This window comes from Onychostruthus taczanowskii, unplaced genomic scaffold (assembly GCF_017590055.1).
Source record: "Onychostruthus taczanowskii isolate IOZ18803 unplaced genomic scaffold, ASM1759005v1 scaffold5, whole genome shotgun sequence".
In the NCBI taxonomy this organism is placed as follows: Eukaryota; Metazoa; Chordata; class Aves; order Passeriformes; family Passeridae; genus Onychostruthus; species Onychostruthus taczanowskii.
The window spans coordinates 3173654-3191693 of NW_024502568.1; the positions used below are offsets into that span (position 1 = coordinate 3173654).

Sequence of the window (18040 nt, forward strand, 5' to 3'; positions counted from 1 at the left end):
GAAATGAGAGCTTTTTCTGTGCTGCTTCTCATTTGCTGTTTATGTTGTGGTCTGGAAAGGTGCTGAAAGCCTCAGCTTTCATCACCTTCAGTCAGTATCACTTGGTACCAGCAGGACTGAGTTCCTGCATTGTGGAGAGATGAGGCAAGAATTTGTCACATACACTATCACTTACCTGGCATGGGACTGCTTGTCCTTAAAAGAGGGACTTCAGCGTGACTTATGGGGATCAATACTAGTTGTGTGTGTTTGCAAGTGTCCCAACTGCTGTGTGAGCATTACTGCATGGCCTACACAGTATAATGAATGACATAACTGAGTTTTAATGTGCTTGGATAGAATACTGTGCATTCATTACCGTGTAAACATGAGCCTAGCTGATTAATTAATTTAGAAAATGTTCAGTTCTTCCTTTTTTCAAATGGGACACCTGATAAACTATGCTATGAAATCTCACTTAGAATATAGTTTAGTTTTTTAAAAAGTCTTACCAGATGCAGTGGTTTGGAAACAGCCAGGAGAGCATCAGCAGCTGCATGTTTTAAATGCATGTATATAAGTTTAATAATGCTGTATAAGTCATATTCTACTAAACCAACTGAATGTGACTAATGAAAATATTCCCATGATATGTATATAGTTTTTGTTGTATCTTTCTCTGTTTAGTGTTCTTTAGCCTGTGACTTGTCAGTGTGTGTTTTGTGATGTAAAACTGCAAACAATGGTTAAGAATAGAAGGTTTAAACCATCAAAACACTGTTAAGCTATACCAAATCCTGGGGTGCATCAGGCACAACATCACCTGCCAGTCAGGGCCGGTGGCTGACTCCTCCTCTGCACTGGTGCAGCCTCACCTTGAGTGCTGGGGCACTTGGGACACCTTAACGGAAGAAAGATCTGAAGCTGTTAGTGAGTGTCCCAAGGAGGGCTGTGAAGATGGTGGGGGGCCTTGTGAGGAGCGGGGCCTCAGGTCACTTGGCTTGTTCTGCCTGGAGGAGATTGAGGGGAGACTTCATCGAGTCTGCAGCTTGCTCATGAGAGGATGAGGAGGGGCAGGCACTGATCTCTTCTCTGTGGTGATCAGTGATGGGACCCAAGGAAATGACCTGAAGCTGAGTCAGGGGAGGTTTAGGTTGGATATTAGTAAAAGGTTCTTCACCAAGAGGGTGTTTGGGCACTGGAACAAGGTCCCCAGGGAAGTGGTCACATCACCAAGCCTGACAGAGTTGAAGAAGCAGTTAGACAATGCTTTCTGGCACATGGTGTGACTCAGGGATGTTCCTGTGCAGGAACAGGAGTTGGACTTGGATGATACTTGTGGGTTCCTTCCAACTCAGGATACTCTATGATTCTATGCTGCTTCAAAAGATTTTTAGCTATATAAACTTTCGTTCATGTTGTGGATAAATAGCCTCATACAAGATGAACATTTTACCAGGAAAAATCATTCAGATTCTGTTGAATTGCTCTGTCTGGTTTATCATGTATTTATCATTGCACTGTAACTTTAATAGTCACACTTTTTGATGCACCTGATTCAGACTAGCCATTGAATTGATGTTAATGGAGATCTATTGCCTGATAAATATTACAGCAGTAGGACTGGATGGCAGAAACAGGTCAAAGTTATTAAAGCCTTCAGCTGTTGCAGCACTTACACAAGGATGAAAGGGAAGAGTGCACTGGAGGGCCGCTGCAAAATGAGCATTTATTTAATAATGCAAAACAGAAGAGCAAACACCTAAAACACTTGCAGGTAATGTGGTGGCATTGCAGCTGATACAGGAAATGTCTCCTTATGTTTCTGTCATTATTGTTAAATGCAGTATACAAGAAATTTTCTACAAACAGTAAAACTGGAAAATTAAGGCAGCATTAGTTTTATGGGTAATTACCTCATAATATTATGGATTTCTGTGACTAGGGGGGACAAAAGCAGATGCACTGAGCCACGGAGACAGCTGTTACTCGCGATAAGCCGTTAGCTAGTTGGTCCCGGTTCGAGGAAAGCACACGTATTTTCACGGGATTCGGGCTAACTTAGTGCAGTGTTTAGTGTTTGCGTTTGCGGGCTGGAGAAATGGGTTTAACTTCCACCCTTCCACGGGCAGGAGCTGAAGTTATTTTTAAGAAACGGCGCCGGTGCCCCAGCGGGTGTGTGCCGAGCGGAGAGCGCGGGCCGGGCGCCGCCGCAACCATCCCGCCGGCGGCCGGAGCCCGGCGGGGCGGGGGGCGCGGCCTCGGAGCTCGGCTGCCGGCGCACGGCGGCTGCTGTTATGTAAATTACAGCCCCCGCCGCTGCCAAGTTCATGGCGACATTGGTCCTCCGGGGCATCGCCGCTGTCCGGCCAGGTTCACGTAGCTCTCTTTTTCCACGTGTGTTACAGGTAGGAAAATGACTCGCCCGGCACAGGAGCAGGAGTTATGAGCCATGTCTCAGTGAGACCTGCGGAATTAAGATCAAATGCCTGGAGAAGTCCAGTTGCACAGAGCAGCGCCACAGCTCTTGTGAACTGTGGACATCGACGCCTCTCAGACTTGCTTCTCTGGCCCCAAGCACTCTGCCAGCGCTTCCTGCTCCACGAATGGCTACTCAGAGGAAGCACTTGGTGAAAGATTTCAATCCTCATATCACCTGCTACATCTGTAAAGGCTATCTCATCAAGCCAACTACAGTAACAGAGTGCCTCCATACCTGTAAGTAATACTTCGCAAAATATTCTCTCCTTCATAAGTTGGTTTTTTTAAAGTGTTAATGTGTTTAATATGACCACTGTGCTTGTTTTTGTTTACTGAATTTTTACATTGAATATTTTGAATTAATCCAGTGCAAAATAGTCCCTCCTACATAAGTTGGTTTTTTGGTTTTTTTAAAGTGTTAATCTGTTTAATATGACCACTGTTCTTGTTTTTGTTTACTGAATTTTTACATTGAATATTTTGAATTAATCCAGTCTTTTCTGAAGTTTTCTAAACACTGGTCTGTAGTTTGGATTATCTTGAACTGTGTGCAGTTCTGTGCTCCACAGTGCAAGAGAGATATGGAGCTCCTGGAGCAGGTGCAGCAGAGAGTAGTAAGTTGATCAAGGATCTGGAGTGCCTCTCTTACAAGGAAAGGCTGAGGGAGCTGGGCCTGTTCAGATTCAGGAAGAGGTGTCTGAGAAAGGGCCTCATTAAGGTGTGTAAGTATCTAGGATGGCTGTCAAGAGGATGGAGCCAGGCTCTGCTTGGTAGTGCCAACAATAGAACAAGAGGCAATGGACAGAAAGTGATGCACAGGAAGTGCATCCACCTGAACATGAGGAAGAACATCTTTACTTTATGGGTGGCCAAGCACTGGAACAGATTGCCCAGACAGGGTGTGGAGGCTCCCTCATTGGAGATACTCAAGAGCAGTCTGGATGCAATTCTGTGCCATGTGCTCTGGGATGACCCTGCTTGAGCAGAGAGGTTGGACCAGATGACCCACTGGGCTCCCTTCCAACCTGACCCAGTCTGTGAGGGTATGTCAGCTCTGCTGGACCTGGCAGAGTACAGAGGCCCTAGGCTAGTGGAGATTGTGCTGGCTCTAGCACCTAACTTATATCACTGCAGCCTGTCTGATCACAGGTGAGATCATTAGGTCAGGTCTGCTCTGTTGATGATATAACCATGCTTGAAACTTAAACTAATGTATCTGTTGGCAGTATGTGTGTGGATACACTAGTTTGGTCAGTAGTGGCTCACTTCTCTCTAATGTGTTCCATGGCACAATGCAGAGAAATATTTGAAGGTGGCAAAATATTTACTTAGGGAATAGATCTCTTCCAATGAAGCTGTCTCAAGAAAAGTTGTTTAGGTTGTCTTCTGCTCCTACTACATCATCATACGTTGTCATGTATGAATTATATTAAATGTATGAATGGTCCTGTCAAACTCCTCTTACTTTCACAAGCTTATTTACATGTTTGGTTTTTTTGCATTTATTTCTGAATAGGCAGTAGTTTCACTGGACCTCCTTTGGAATTTGACATCTTTCCAAATAACATTTGAAGTCTTCTAAAAGAAGAGTAAGGGGAATTGTATGTCTTTTGGTAGATTTCCCATTTTTAAACCTTTGATGAATATCAGTTAAAAGTCTTGCCTTGGCATTTCCTGTAGTTGCTGTGCAGTGTTGTTCTTGCAGTTGTTAATGTCTTCACTGTTAATTTTTACAATTTGGTGTTACATCCCTACTATATGAAGCACACTGAGAATTAAAACAATGGAAGCCACTGCACAGCAGGAAAATTACAGCACAGTGGCCATCACAGAAACAGGCAGGATAACTCACACAAGTGGAGGGATGCAGTGGATGGCTATAAAACTCTCCAGAAGGGATAGGCAAGGAAGGAGACCTGGTGGGGTAGCAAAGGTTTGTTAGGGAGTGTTTTGAGCGTCTAGAAGTCAGTGATGGTGATGATAGAGTTGAGTGTTCATGGGTAAGAACTGGGGGAATGGCCAACAAGGCAGGTACCACGGTGGGAGTCTGTTATGGCTCACCTAACCACAAGGAAGGGGCAGATGAAACATTCGAGAAGCAGCTGAGGGAAGTCTCACAGTTACTAGCACTTGTTCTAGAGGAATATTTCAACTTACCAGATGCCTACTGGAAATAGCAGAAAGAAGACAGTCTAGGAGGTTCCTGCAGTGGGTGGAGGGTAACTTCTTGACATAGTTGGTGAGTGAGGCCCTGCTGGACCTGGTGTTTGTGAACAGAGGGGGACTGGTGGGTGGTGTGAAAGTTGGAGGATGTCTTTGGGCACAGCAATCACAAAGAGATAGTTTTCAATTCTTGGAAAAGTAAGGAGAGCATTTAGCAGAGCCACTTCCCTGAACTTCTGGAGGGCAGATTTTGTAGCCTGGTTGATGAAGTCCCTTGGGAGGCAGTCCTGAAGGGCAGAAAAGTCCACGGAGGTTGTATGTGCTTTAAGAAGGAAATCCTAAAGGCACAGGAGCAGGTTGTCCCCATGTGCAGAAAGATGAGCTGGCAGGGAAGGTGACCAGCCTGGCTGTACAGAAAGCCTTCTCTGAATCTTTGTAAGAAAAGTAGAGATTCTGAGTTTGGAAGAAGGAGCAGTCAACCCAGAAGGACTGCAGGGACATCATGAAGTTATGAAGAGAGAAAATTAGAAGGGCCAAAGCCCAACCAGAACTTAATCTTGCTACTGCCGTAGTAGACAATTAAAAATGTTTATATAAATACATTATCAAGAAAAGGAGTGCTAAGGAAGACCTTAATCCTTTATTGGATACAGGGGGAAAATAGGGACAAGGAATCAGGAAAAGACAGAGGTACTTAACAGAGGTAAATTTATTAGCGAGAGGTAAATATATTATTAAATTCTCTTTCCCTTTAAAGAAATTGGAAAAATTCCAGTATTAGCTAATTTTTTTATGCTTTAAGTGTAATGACCATTAACAACTTTTAAAAGGTTGGGGTTAGGGGAGAGCAGTTACATCAGAAATCAGATTTAAGAAAAAAATGTTTTTATTGTGGTATCTTTTTGTTTACATAATCTATTTTTTATTTACTTTTGGTCCTATTACAAAACAAGAATGGCAGAAGGAGCATTCTCTTCTCAGCAGCATCTGCTTCTTTTGTTCTTTTGTAGTTTGAGAGCTCTTCACTGGGCCAGCTCTGTCATTGCCTAGTTCCCAGGTCAGCACGTGAATTTTACTGAGCTGCCATATAGTTATGCAGGTCTTCTCACCAAAAAACTGCCCCACATTTGGGTTCTTAAGTAGAAATGCAAGAAAGAAGGTGGTGTTTCTTTAAAGCAGTCTAGTTTCAGTTGCCAAAATACAAAGATTACAGTGATGGAAAGGAAAATTTAAAACTTGAAAACAGTGGTGATAGGCAAATCTTATGTCTGCAAAGGAAAAGGTGATGGAAGAATTGAGGAAGGTATTCTACTAAGTTATCTTGTAGAAAATATTTAATATTTTTAATTTATTTTTTTTCAAATACAGGTATGATACCATACAGGTATGATTCTTCAGTATTGTCCAAATAGATACCACAGTATACAATTATTTTAACTGGCCTTTGGTATTTGTCTTGTTCTTACTAATTGCCATAATTGAAAACAGTGTTGTACAAATGATCAAAATCTGCAGGTATTAATGGTTGAAGAAGCAGTGTTAATTCATTAGATACTGGGAGTACAATGTATTACTTTGGACAAGATGAAAAGCATGTATTCACATAGATGTTCTCCAGTGATCATAGAGGAGCTAATGTGATCGGCAGTAACCAAAGCAGGGAATTAGCAGTTGATTTGCATATTATATATTTCTGGAAAATACTAAGTCCTGCTCTGAGAAATGAGTGCCTTTTAAATAAGAGATATTTCTGCTGGGGCTTTTGAAAATGTTGGACAGAAAACTCCACTGTTCACTGGGAAACCTAAGTGCAACTTGGGTACCAGAAGTGCAAACTTTCCTATCTCTGTTGGAAAGGAATCTGTTATGTTAGTGCAAAATTACTTAGTCTGCAAATTCAGTACTTCATTTCTTTTTTGCAACTTTCAACAGAATGGCTTTGTGTTATGGACTGAAACCTTTTTTCCTAGTCTGCTACAGAGTTGTTAAGGATGTTTAAGAACTACTGATGGAAGCAGGCTGTATGTGAGCTAAAGGGCATGTCCCATCATCTGTCTCCTGAGTCACTCCATTGTTTAGTACAGTGTGCACTTACAAAATTTGCAAAATAAACTTTCCTCAAGAACATTCTTTAGTATCTTAAAAAATAATGGGCTGTTTACACAATCACAGAAATGTTGGTTGAAAACACCAACAAACATCTGGAGTTGTCTAGGCTAACTTCATGCAGGACGCAGGTTAGTTGCCAGCACTCTACCAGGTCAAGCCATGTCTCTGTGTCATTGACATTTCAATTTCTAAGCATGAAGTCACAGCCTCTCTTAATAACCATTTCCAGTGCTACAGTCTTTATCTAGTTTTTCTGAATGTCCTGCCAAATGTCAACATTGCTTGTGATACTATTTGCCAGTCCCCAGAAGACGGGCTCCATCACTCCTGTAACTGCTGTTCAAATGGTACAAGCTATTATTACATCACCTGCCAGTCTGTAGCATGATTTGCTTTAGGCAAATTGCTGTTGCCACTTGCTGATTACATTTTTGTCCCACATATAGCTGGAAATTGACTCCAAGGGACATGATGTAATCTGCCATCTTCCCAGTGAGCTGGAGTTTAGCTGTACTTCCCTGGGCCATCCTTCCCCTCTTTATTACAGGTGGGCATAACACACCACCCTTTTCTAGTCATCGGGTACCTCTCATAATCACCTGATTAGGGTGTTAAGCTTTCATCTCTGTGAATGCTGTCTGGCCTGTAGATTTAAATACATCCAGTCTTTCTCAGTAAGTTTTAACCTGTTGCTCCTTGGCTGTTGATTATCCCTCTCCTTCCCAAATCAAGCTGGTATGCAGGGAGGATCAAGCACTGCCTGTGAAGGCCAAGGCAAAAAGATACTGAGGGCTGATAAGCCATTCCTGAGTTGTTTCCCTCATTCATTAACAGGCATATTTTGTCTAAGCTTCCTTCAGCTACTAGCATACTTACACAATTCCCTTGTGTCTCTCATCAGTTTTAGCTATGGCTGGGCCTTGGCTTTCCTACTTTTGTCTCTCAATGTCAGAGTAGTGATTTTATATAATTTTGTTTCCAATTCTTGTTTCATTCTTTTCTAATATGATCTACTTTTGCATATTAATTAGGAACTAAGCAATTCTTGTGCAGTAAGCAATTCTTCTGACATAATTCCCTGTACAGTGGACTGTATAGCTCAGCCAGCTCTCTTAAGTCTCTTTCCAATGATAGTCTCCTTGGGAAATCTGATGAGCAGTTGCTTAAACAAGCTAAAGTCTCATCCTCTGAAGTTCAGAGTCCTAACTGTGCTGTTTTAAGTGTGTATCATTTCTCAAGATCCTCAACTCATCTCAAAGCAAGCTGCTCTCTGTGGCTGTATTCATCACCAACTTTTCCCTGTTTATGAACAGGAGATCAAAAGGTACATTACTCCTAGTTGGTCTCTCTAATATTTGTGTTAAGAAATTGCCAGCCAAGGCAGTCTAAGAATTTTCAGAAATGTCCTTCCCTGCAGGAAATTTACCAGAGATATAATTTTCAATATCAAATAATCTTTCAACCAGAGTGGTTTTCAGATTTTGCTAAAAACCTATGCTGTCAACACAGGATCCCAAAAAAACTTCACTGCAGCAAAATTTCTCACCCTCAGACAAGCAAGCTGAGCTGCCTTCAGACTTCTTCTGCAGAAACTTTAGTCAATGGCATGTAGCAAGGCCTAAATGTTATTTTTAAATAGTTTTCAACACAAAAAGTCTTTCTTGGTTATTGCATTTTCTCTCCCTTTTAACAAAAGAAAATCTAATGTGACTGTGTCTGGAAGTAGTAATTAAGAGAGGAGTAGTCCCACTTGTATAGTTTCTGAAAAGGGTGGTTAAGTGAAGGTTTCTGTCCTGTTTTTAAGCAAACCCTTTCCCTAAAAGTAAGTGCTTTTAAAGCAGGCTTAAGGTAGATAATCAAATACTTCAGTAAACATACCACATGACTTGTTGCAGCTCTGTGCCATCAGTGAGATGGGTTTGATGTAGTTTGATGTTCCACTATCTGTGCATATCCTGTGCCCTTCCTTTGCTCTTTGAATCAGTGATCAACTTTAAGAGAGGAAATCCTTGGAAGAATTCAAAGGATGAGTTCTGACAAAGAATTTGTACCACAATTAACTAATTAAACATTATCTTGTAGAATACTTTATTCTAAAAATGCAGTATGAAGTTTTATTTAGGTATCTCATTAATCAACATTTAAACAATAACCTGGCCAGATACATATGTATGTAGATATTCATAAGAGATGTATTTTTTTGTTTGTTTGTGACATACAGCACAGTCTTGGCACTTGCATCTATGTTTTTCATCTGATTACGAAGATCTGAAAGAATGTGTGAACCAGATATCTCTGTATTGGAAAACAGCATTGTTATGCAGCCAGCCAATTAGCATATGTCACACAAGTACTTTTGTCAGCCATAGAAAGTCATCTTACATGAGTTTAACTTTTATTGTGTCTCTTCTGAAATGTCATTGTGCGACTATGAAATTCAAGGTCTCATTTCACTGGCATGTGTAGCACATACCTCAAAATCCTTCAAACTGTACATTTAGGTTAAGCAGTTTTCTTTTGCTTGTTTGTTGCCCTACCATGACCTACAGTAAAGCAAATGAAACCATGTTATTTTGTTAATCTGTACTGGAAGCATTAAAGGGTTTTGGTTCGGAGTTTGTTTTTTTCCGTAAGTTGGTGAATTAATGATATTTATCATTTAATTGTGTTTAAGGATTCCTTTTTTGCCTACCTTTTTCACCCAATATTTAGATTTCATCCCATTTTCTGAAACTGTAAAGAGATAGGCTTTGAAAAAAGTTCAGTGTTTTACATTGAGAGTAACAGAGGATGATTACACCTATCATATAGGAAAATATTTGGTTGATAATCCCACTAGGAGTATCATGTATTAGTTCATTATTCTTGCATGCTAGAATTTATATGTATTTTTTACCCTTATATTCCTGTTGGTAAATCACATTTAGTTTTGGTCAGCAAATTCTTATAGCGCATTAGCTCTACGTGAGAAAAAGCAAAAGTTGGTTAGATTACTTCAGATTACTACTCAAAAACCTTTCCTATACTGAAATTAAGCTCTTCATTAATCATTAGGTCCTTTCTTGGACCATGCATGCCTTCCAAGGGTGTCACCTCCTCTGAAAAACAGAAGGTATAAAGAGAGCAAAAAGATATATTCAGACTGAAGAATTCAGTTCCTTTCCATAGATTCGTTTACATTATAAATATTTCTTCCAATTACATTATTGTGGATATTAGCATGCTTTATGTTTAGCAGTATTTATTGTTTGGGAGATTTTATGGAGTCAATTTTCTGACTTAATTTAAGTGTATTAGTTATTGACCCCATAGCATGGAGTTCTTCTGAATAGTAATAATTTCAGCTTTCTTCTAGATGTAAATGAAAGCTATAGCTCAGGTAGGCCCTATTTGTCTTTAGTTTGGAAAACAAAAAACCTAGGAAGCATAAATGTAAAATATCTTTTCATGACAATGCAGTAAGAACAGCATCATCTCATCACAGACTTCAAGAACTTCTCTCATATCAGTGGAGTAGAAATCCTGAGAGCAAGTAAAAGGAATTAAATTCTCTTAAGAATTTCAGAAAGTTTTTCTAAAATGCAAGGAATTTTTTTCAGAAGGAGGCTAATTCTATTGCTTACAGAAAAGAAACCAAATCACTCTGGTATTAATGCAAAGCCCCTTCTCCTTTTGAAGAATTTTTGCTAATTCTCTGAGTCTCTGTTGCAAAAAAAAAAAATTCATAGAATGGGTTGGGCTGGAACAGACCCTTTCTGACCCTCCTTCCATGGGCAGGGACACCCTCCCCTGGTTGAAGTTGCTCAGAGCCTCACCCAGCCTGGACATTTTCCAAACAAGAGAAATTATGGGGTTGAGCTTATCAATTCTGAAATTAATATTGAAAAGTTGTAATTACATTTTTACAAAACTTTCCACTTTATTTATTCTTTATCGTTTTTACTTGGTGTCAGGCTAGAAAGACTCCACAGAGATGCTGCTGTTTATACCAGACAGAAGGCTTACCAAAAACATAAAGACTAACTCCTTCCTTTGTTATAGGAGTTAGCAGATGAAACTCCATTGAAAAACAGTTATCTTTAAGCTCAGTTTGTATGAAGTCAAGTTAGAAGAGGTCTAGAATAAGCCAAATTCTTCTGTTATTTGCCTCAGTGACTTTTAGCTGAATTTCCAGATGAGAGTAATTTACATCTGTGTTAACTTCACTATTTCGTCATCATACATGATCCTCAGCCCTTTTCCTCCCACACTCTTTAAACTGAGGTTTCCAGCTAATGGCATTTCTGAGACAGCTGGTGACTTGGTGGTTCATCAGTATTGTCCTCACCCACCACTAGCCCATACACCTTCTCCTGACACAAGCAGTGAATTCAGCACAATATAGATACCAGGATTAGGAGCTAGCAGGTGCTGCAGCTGAAAAGCTTAACTGGCAGAAGAGTTATTTTACAATTCCTTGACAATCTTGGGGAAAAAAGTTAATGTCTTTAAGTTAGTGATTTAAAGCAGCTGGAAAAAACACTTACATGGAGGTTTAATGTGTCTGCATTACCAGCATCAGCTGATTTCATATAACCCTTCTGAGCATTCTAAGGCAAAGACACATACAGTCTTTGTTTGTTAAAGGAAGTTCAAGATTCCTAGAGTTGTCTTATAATAGGATTTACCAACTTGTTTAGAGATGTTCATACTTGTTTAAGTAATTGATGAAAAAAATTACAGTGTTTCAGCAGAAAGCATATTGCAGTCACAGCAGTCCATTTATTTTTTCAGTCCATTTACTGATGAATTTGCAGTTCTTATTTCAGTGTAGGTGAATTAATAATAAGAAGAGGGTAGAGTTTATCTCCATCCAGAACATTGTTGTGCAGTAGTAATAGCAGACATATTTGTTCTCATCAGCTTGGCTCCCATAATTAATGACATTAAAATCTACAGTCTGTAATTGATCATTTGGAAGCAAGTGTAGTGTAGCACCTTATTTAGTTTACTTTCATTTGATTGGTTTTTAAATTCACAATGTTGTTGGTTTGGGTTTATTGATACTTGCCATGGTCCTGATCCTGATTTTTCATTATAAGGTTCAAATATTAAATGTTGAGTGTACATTCTCTCATTGCTTTGGAAAGCACTGTGTCAAAAATGAAACACTTGGAACCTGTGTACAATTTCTGTGACCTTTTCTCTTACAATAAGTATTTAAATCAGTATTTTCAATGGCAAGCAGCACCATTGAACTGATGTATGTAAGTTATTTCAGATCAGCTGAGGTGATGGTGGGCTCTGCTGGCTGAAGTTCCCCAGCACACACCTGAGAACCTGTTCTTTAAGGTGGTACAGGCTATGGGCTTCATGTGTTAGGATGCTGGGAGAACTCTAAGTAGCAAAAATATCTCATTTGAAGTGCTTGTCCAGCCTGTGCCGCTGACCTTGGTGTCCCAGCGGAGCAGAAAAATGGTTTTGGGGAACAAGAAGGGAATAAGATGTAATTATTAACTGTAGGACAATGCTCTTTTATTTCTGATGTATGAGGTAGCTACCAGGTATCATTAGGTCATACTTGAGCAATATTATTTAGATTTTGTCTAAGTGGGTTTTTTTCTTTTTTTTTTTCCTTCTCTGTCTTAGTTTGTAAGACTTGTATCGTTCAACACTTTGAAGACAGCAATGACTGTCCCAGGTGTGGCAACCAAGTGCATGAGACCAATCCACTAGAAATGTTAAGGTAAGAATCTATTTCACAGTATTTGCTGAAATGGAGGAAGAAGAAGAACAAAAAAATCTTAACTTCTTTATCCTAAAAGGGAAATAATTGTTTTTCTTATTTGTATAATGCATATCTTAACTGTTCTAAGCAATATAGGTTGTCATTTTCTCAGCTCCCACTGCATTCTAAATTAATTTTTTCAGATACAGTAAAAGGAGGAAACATAAGGGAAAGACACAGAAATAGTGCTTCTACTGTACAAGTTTAAAAAAAAAAATTAGTATCTCTATTAAACAAATAAATGAGCCAGATACCTTTTATTCTTTACATGAAATTAAATTCTAGAGGGTTGTTTTTTGAAATTATTCAGGGCATTCCAAACCTCATGGCAGCTTTTTATTTTTAGAGCAAGATATAGAAAATGAATCATATTAAAAGCAATGTCTTTCAGGGCATAAGTCCACCAATCTGAATTGAAATCTGCTGTAAGATTAATAAAAAGACACTCATGAAAAGAAGTTTTTTACATTAAAATACCCTTTTTTTGAGATTTTTTTATATTGTGTTAACACACCTTTTTAAAAACAATTATTTTTCATAAAATTTTGGATTCACTTTTAGTGATGTTATGTTGAAACAAAGATGATAAATATCTGATAAGATGGAAAAATCTGGAAATGTCATCATAAGTGGGAGAACCTCAAGTTTTCCTGGAGTGATGCCCTCACTCCCAATACCTCCACCCCATCCCCCAGCATTATTGTTTTGTAATACTGGTGTGAACTTAGAAGGACTTATTCTTACATTAACGTAAAAATATAATTTACATCTGGAATTTACTAGGCTTGGTATAATTTTCTGATGTCGTTGGTTTTATTATGATTTGTCATACATTGCTTTGATTTTTGACTGATCCATGTGTGCACAACCATTCCCAGTTATGTACCAAGAGCATAACTGAGAGAGATTGAATTCAGCAACTGTAAAGGGTGTTATTGGCCAAAGTCTTTGTCATCTGAATATTTTTGGAAGGGTGAGCAGGTTCATGTAGATTATTTTTCTGATTTCCTGTCAGTTTCTGAGGTGCTGTGTGAGTCATAACAGAATATGCTGTAGGCTACTAATGAGCTGAAAACAAAAGCATTTAGAAATATTTCTTTTATTCTGATAGGACCACTTCATATGAGATGAAAATGCATTTTCTGAAACATATAGTAGATGTTTAGTAAACAAATACTGTCCTTTGAGCAGGAAATTATAGATGGGTGAGGAAAGTTGAGAGCACAAGCCAGAAATGTGGGAAGAGCTATTTTCTCTGCAATTATTTCCTGAAATTCCTTTTAGAGTCATTTGGTCTCTTTGCCAAGAAACTGCATATAGTTAGTAGTTTCCTGGTTGTATTTTATGAACCAATTTTAAACATTTGCTAAACTAATAATCAGAAGGGCACGTGAGCCGTGCCCTGGAATTATCTTTCCTGGATGTTGCCTGCTTAACTTAATAGAAGAGTTAAACTCTGACCATGGAGATCAGCCCCATCATTGCTAAAGAATGCAGTCATTTTCTGAGAAATTGTGTCAAACACCACTTAGGAGTTTTAACTAAGATCTCTCAGATAAGCTTTATAAACTCCTTCTAAGCTCAGTTCTGAGTAACTTCATAACTATGTGAGCTTTTTGCATGTATCTCTTAGCTGGCAGCACTTAGGGTTTCTTGTAACTACAAGACTAAGTCTGAAATTCAACATTGAGCTCTAAAATGGAAATGTAGGAAAACTGTTAAACTTTATGAATTCCCTTTACTGATTTAGCAGAATTCTGCATCATCAGTACTCAATAGGGTCTGTGTTGATAGTGCCTTGAGGGCAGACTTTTCCTCTTCCTAACACACTCCTGTGCATGCAAGCTTTCCTGAGCAATAGTCCTAGCTTGGTTCACTTTTGATAATTATCAGAGTGTTGGCCTTGTGACTCGTTCAGTATTACAGAAGAGGTGAAAAAAGGAGCTATACTAAGCTGACAGAAATGCTTCGTTATTCTTTCTGTATGTTCTGGTTTGGAGATTTGCAAGATGGTTGGAAGATGTGGGAATGGAAGTAGGTGTCTGTAAAATATCAATGTTCTTTTTTCAGCATTAATGGGAAGTATCACAGTAAATGACTGAGACCACCTTTGTCAAGTTTCATTTTGGAATGGGTTTGATGTAAGACACAAAAATACAAATCTTCATGTCAGAGTGCTTGCATGTGTGGATTATGGGAACTCTGAAAGATGCATCTGAAATTGAGAGTCTTGTGATAATTTCATTTTTCCCCTAAAGTCTTAGTTTCTAGTTTCTATGCATTTCAAGATCAGATTGGACTATTTTTTTTTTTCCTGCTCCATGTCAGAGTATTGATTACTATTTATCCTCTGTAAAGAAATAAGTTTTTTTTTGTTTAGTTTTTGGAAAAAAAATTAAGTCATTGACTAGAGTGGGAAGACACTTCTTGCTTCTAGCATTGTAAATTTGCAAAGTATAGTGGATTTTTTTTGCTATTTTAGCATTACCACTGACTTTTGTTTTGGGCCATTGAAAGTAAGTTAGAAAGTGTTAAATGGGAATTTTCAAAAATAAATTAAAGAAAACTAGCATGTATTATACCATCCTCAAGAACAGAGGGATTTTTAATTAAGGTAGTGGCGTTCTCTTTTGAAGTCCTTATTTTATTTCTTTTAATGAGTAAATTATGAAGGTTGGAGCTTTCTTACAGTGTGAAATGAATTCCATTTCTAAGGCATGTTCCCAAGTTCCCAGTGCTCTGCTGTGGGTACCTCACAGAAAGCAGCACTGTGTAGTTCCCTCAGATACTGACAGAGGAGGCTGCAAGATCTGGGATCTACCATCTGGGAAGGTAGACCTACATTGTCATCTATCAGAAATCAAGCACTCAGACATCCTACAATTTTAATTTCCTTCTTATCTGTGGGAAAGTGCTCTCTCTGTGCTGCTTTATTTTATGGGAGGTATGATTCACTTGCTGAATTTTTGTTGTTGTTGTCCCCTTAAGAACAAGAAATTAAAAATGGATTGTGATTGTAGCTGAAACATGAATATTTCTATGGTATGACTGAATCTACTGATGGATGCCACAGGGATCTAGTCTCAGAACTTGATGGTTGATTATTGGGTCTAATTGTAAAGCACAAGTACAAATTCTGTAAGGAGAAACTTGAATACTCATATATTTCTTTTAAGATAATTGTTACCAATTTATATGGATTGTAGGCTTTCCCCAACAATAAAAACGTTCATTCTTACTCCTACTTTGCAACAGTTGGTGAACAAATGACAAAACAGCTATGTTTTTTTAACAGGCCTATAGTGTATCATTAATACCACGTACACATGAGTGTTTGCAAATATAAGTATATAAAGAAATACATTGTTATTGAGATGAAAAAATAAGGCAATTTAAAATATGCCAGATTCTTACTGAATGTCAAGGTACTTAATTTCTCTGCATTATTTAGTGGTTTATTTTGTCATGAGTTTTTGTTTAGGCTGTGGGCAAAGGGAGTTTCTGTAGATAAGATAGAGCATAAAGGGCAAAGGAGAGGAAGGGAAAGGAAATGGAATGAAAGCCAGAGGAAACTGAAGGATAAGAGACCAGGAGAGGAAGTAGAACTAGAAAGCAGATGATAAACTTAATGGATAGAAGAGTTGGCTAAATTCAGAGAAAAGAAAAGAAGAGTTTTTTTGCTTCAGCAACAAGGGTAACTTCAGTGTGTACACTGCAAGGGACTGTGATAACAAGTTTTGGCACTAATATCAGGGTATCAGAGGACATGCCTGTGCTGTGTACTCTCTTCTGGTGTACTACACGTGGCAGATTTAAATAGTTCAAATTAACTGTGCTGGGTACTGAGAACTGTCAAGTCAGAGCAGCATGGATGCACTGTGGTCGTTATCCTGCAAGAGTGCTTTGTCTGTGGTGTGATAAGGAGGGAATAGTCTGTTCAGTTTTTCGTGACAGGCTTATTACCAAAGCACTTCAACACTCAGTATGATAATGGAGTTTATCATTTTCATGCTTACTACTCATGAGCTGGACCTTAAAATTGGATACTACTTTTCCAGTCTGTTCCTTCTAGTAACATTACTGTTTGTGTGTAATACAAATTCAGAAATAAAATTTTAGAATATAATGCTTTTATCTTTTGCTTCATTCTTATCTTTATATGTTTAAAAAGTAATTCCTTAGTTATTTCTATGATAAATCCATTTAGGAGATGGTTGAGATAAGCTTTAATACGTGTTGTCTCTCAAACTAAAATCAGTTGGCTTTGACAGGATTCATTATTTACTAGAAAAATGCAACTCATTATTCAAAAGCTTTTGTTATTTAAACACTAAAAATACTTAAAATGCTAGTATCCATTTAATGTGAAATGTATTTTTTCCCTCTGAAAGGCTGGATAACACCTTAGAGGAAATTATATTTAAGTTGGTGCCTGGACTTCGAGAGCGTAAGTTCCTCATTTGGTTTTGGGAACTGTTTGGGTTGGTGGGGGGAATATGGCTCTTTCTAATTATATACCTGGTATTGATTTAAAAATTCACTTACTCTTACTGTTCTTTGATGTTAACTAGAGGAACTGCAGCGAGAGATCGAATTTTGGAAGAAAAACAAACCTCAAGAAAATGGACAAGGTGATGATTTTTTCCCTCTCATCTGTGTGTTAAGTAACACTGCTTATTAAGACCAGTTTCTTCACTGACACAAGTATATTTTGTTTTTCCTGAGTTCAAAGCTACTACAGAAACTTGTAGTGAATCTCTGCAGATGTGTGGACCTTCTCATACTTATCCATCAGCCAGTTGGTTAACAAACTAGCTGTTTTACCATTATTTTTATTTGCATTACCCTAGGCTCTCACTTGCAACGCTCTCATAATTGTCCAGCTGAATTCCTAATTTTCCTAATAGAGCAGGACAGAATTTTTTTACAGAGTTTTTACAAATTACTTTCTGTTACCAAATTTGACCATCTGTTAAGTAGGAGGTTGTCAAGAATTAGTTATGACAAGCAGTAAAACAGTTTTCCACACATGCTAAATAATTGTTTTCTATAGATCCCACAATGCTTTTTTGTTTCTTTCTTTCTTTTTGGTTGGGATTTTTGGTTTGGTTTTTTGCTTTGTTTTGTTTCATTTTTTGTAGTTGACCCATGAACTTTGAACCTCAGTACTGAGGTGGTAAGCGAGGACTAGATCCAGCTGGTTTTATGCCCCTTTAATTTGGCATCAAGTTTTTAATACCATAGCCTATTTGATTTGATTTTAAAGAACTTTTGAAATTCTGCTAAGTTAAAAAATAGCTATTTTCAGTAAAGGGTAACTGTCAAGTAAACACCTTATAATATTCTTCTGCATTCATTTCTTTATAATGTCTTCTTTTCAGCTTCATAACATTTAATTTTCTTTCTCACAAGTTTTGTTGACTTGCATTTGGCATCCATTGTGAGGGACAATGTTACTTTCTCTATTATATAAATACATTATGAACTGCAAAACAGTTTAGATGAAATTATATTCGTTTATTACAGTGTACTATGTAATGT

The 18040-nt window shown here is 38.2% G+C and overlaps 1 protein-coding gene across 6 annotated transcripts in view; it reads left to right on the forward strand.

Moving 5' to 3' along the window:
- The window catches only part of PCGF5 (polycomb group ring finger 5), a 63842-nt gene that overhangs the window by 27476 nt on the left and 18326 nt on the right, over window positions 1-18040 (forward strand). For 3 of the 6 annotated variants that reach the window (XM_041415954.1, XM_041415953.1, XM_041415955.1), the window contains 4 exons: window positions 2388-2697; window positions 12361-12457; window positions 16891-16946; window positions 17071-17130. In XM_041415954.1, coding sequence (XP_041271888.1) covers window positions 2586-2697; window positions 12361-12457; window positions 16891-16946; window positions 17071-17130 — 325 coding nt within the window. In that variant the 5' untranslated portion in view covers window positions 2388-2585. Of the gene's footprint in view, window positions 1-2254; window positions 2279-2306; window positions 2698-12360; window positions 12458-16890; window positions 16947-17070; window positions 17131-18040 lie in introns of those variants that run through there. The other 3 variants (XM_041415956.1, XM_041415958.1, XM_041415957.1) reach the window with 3 other exon arrangements.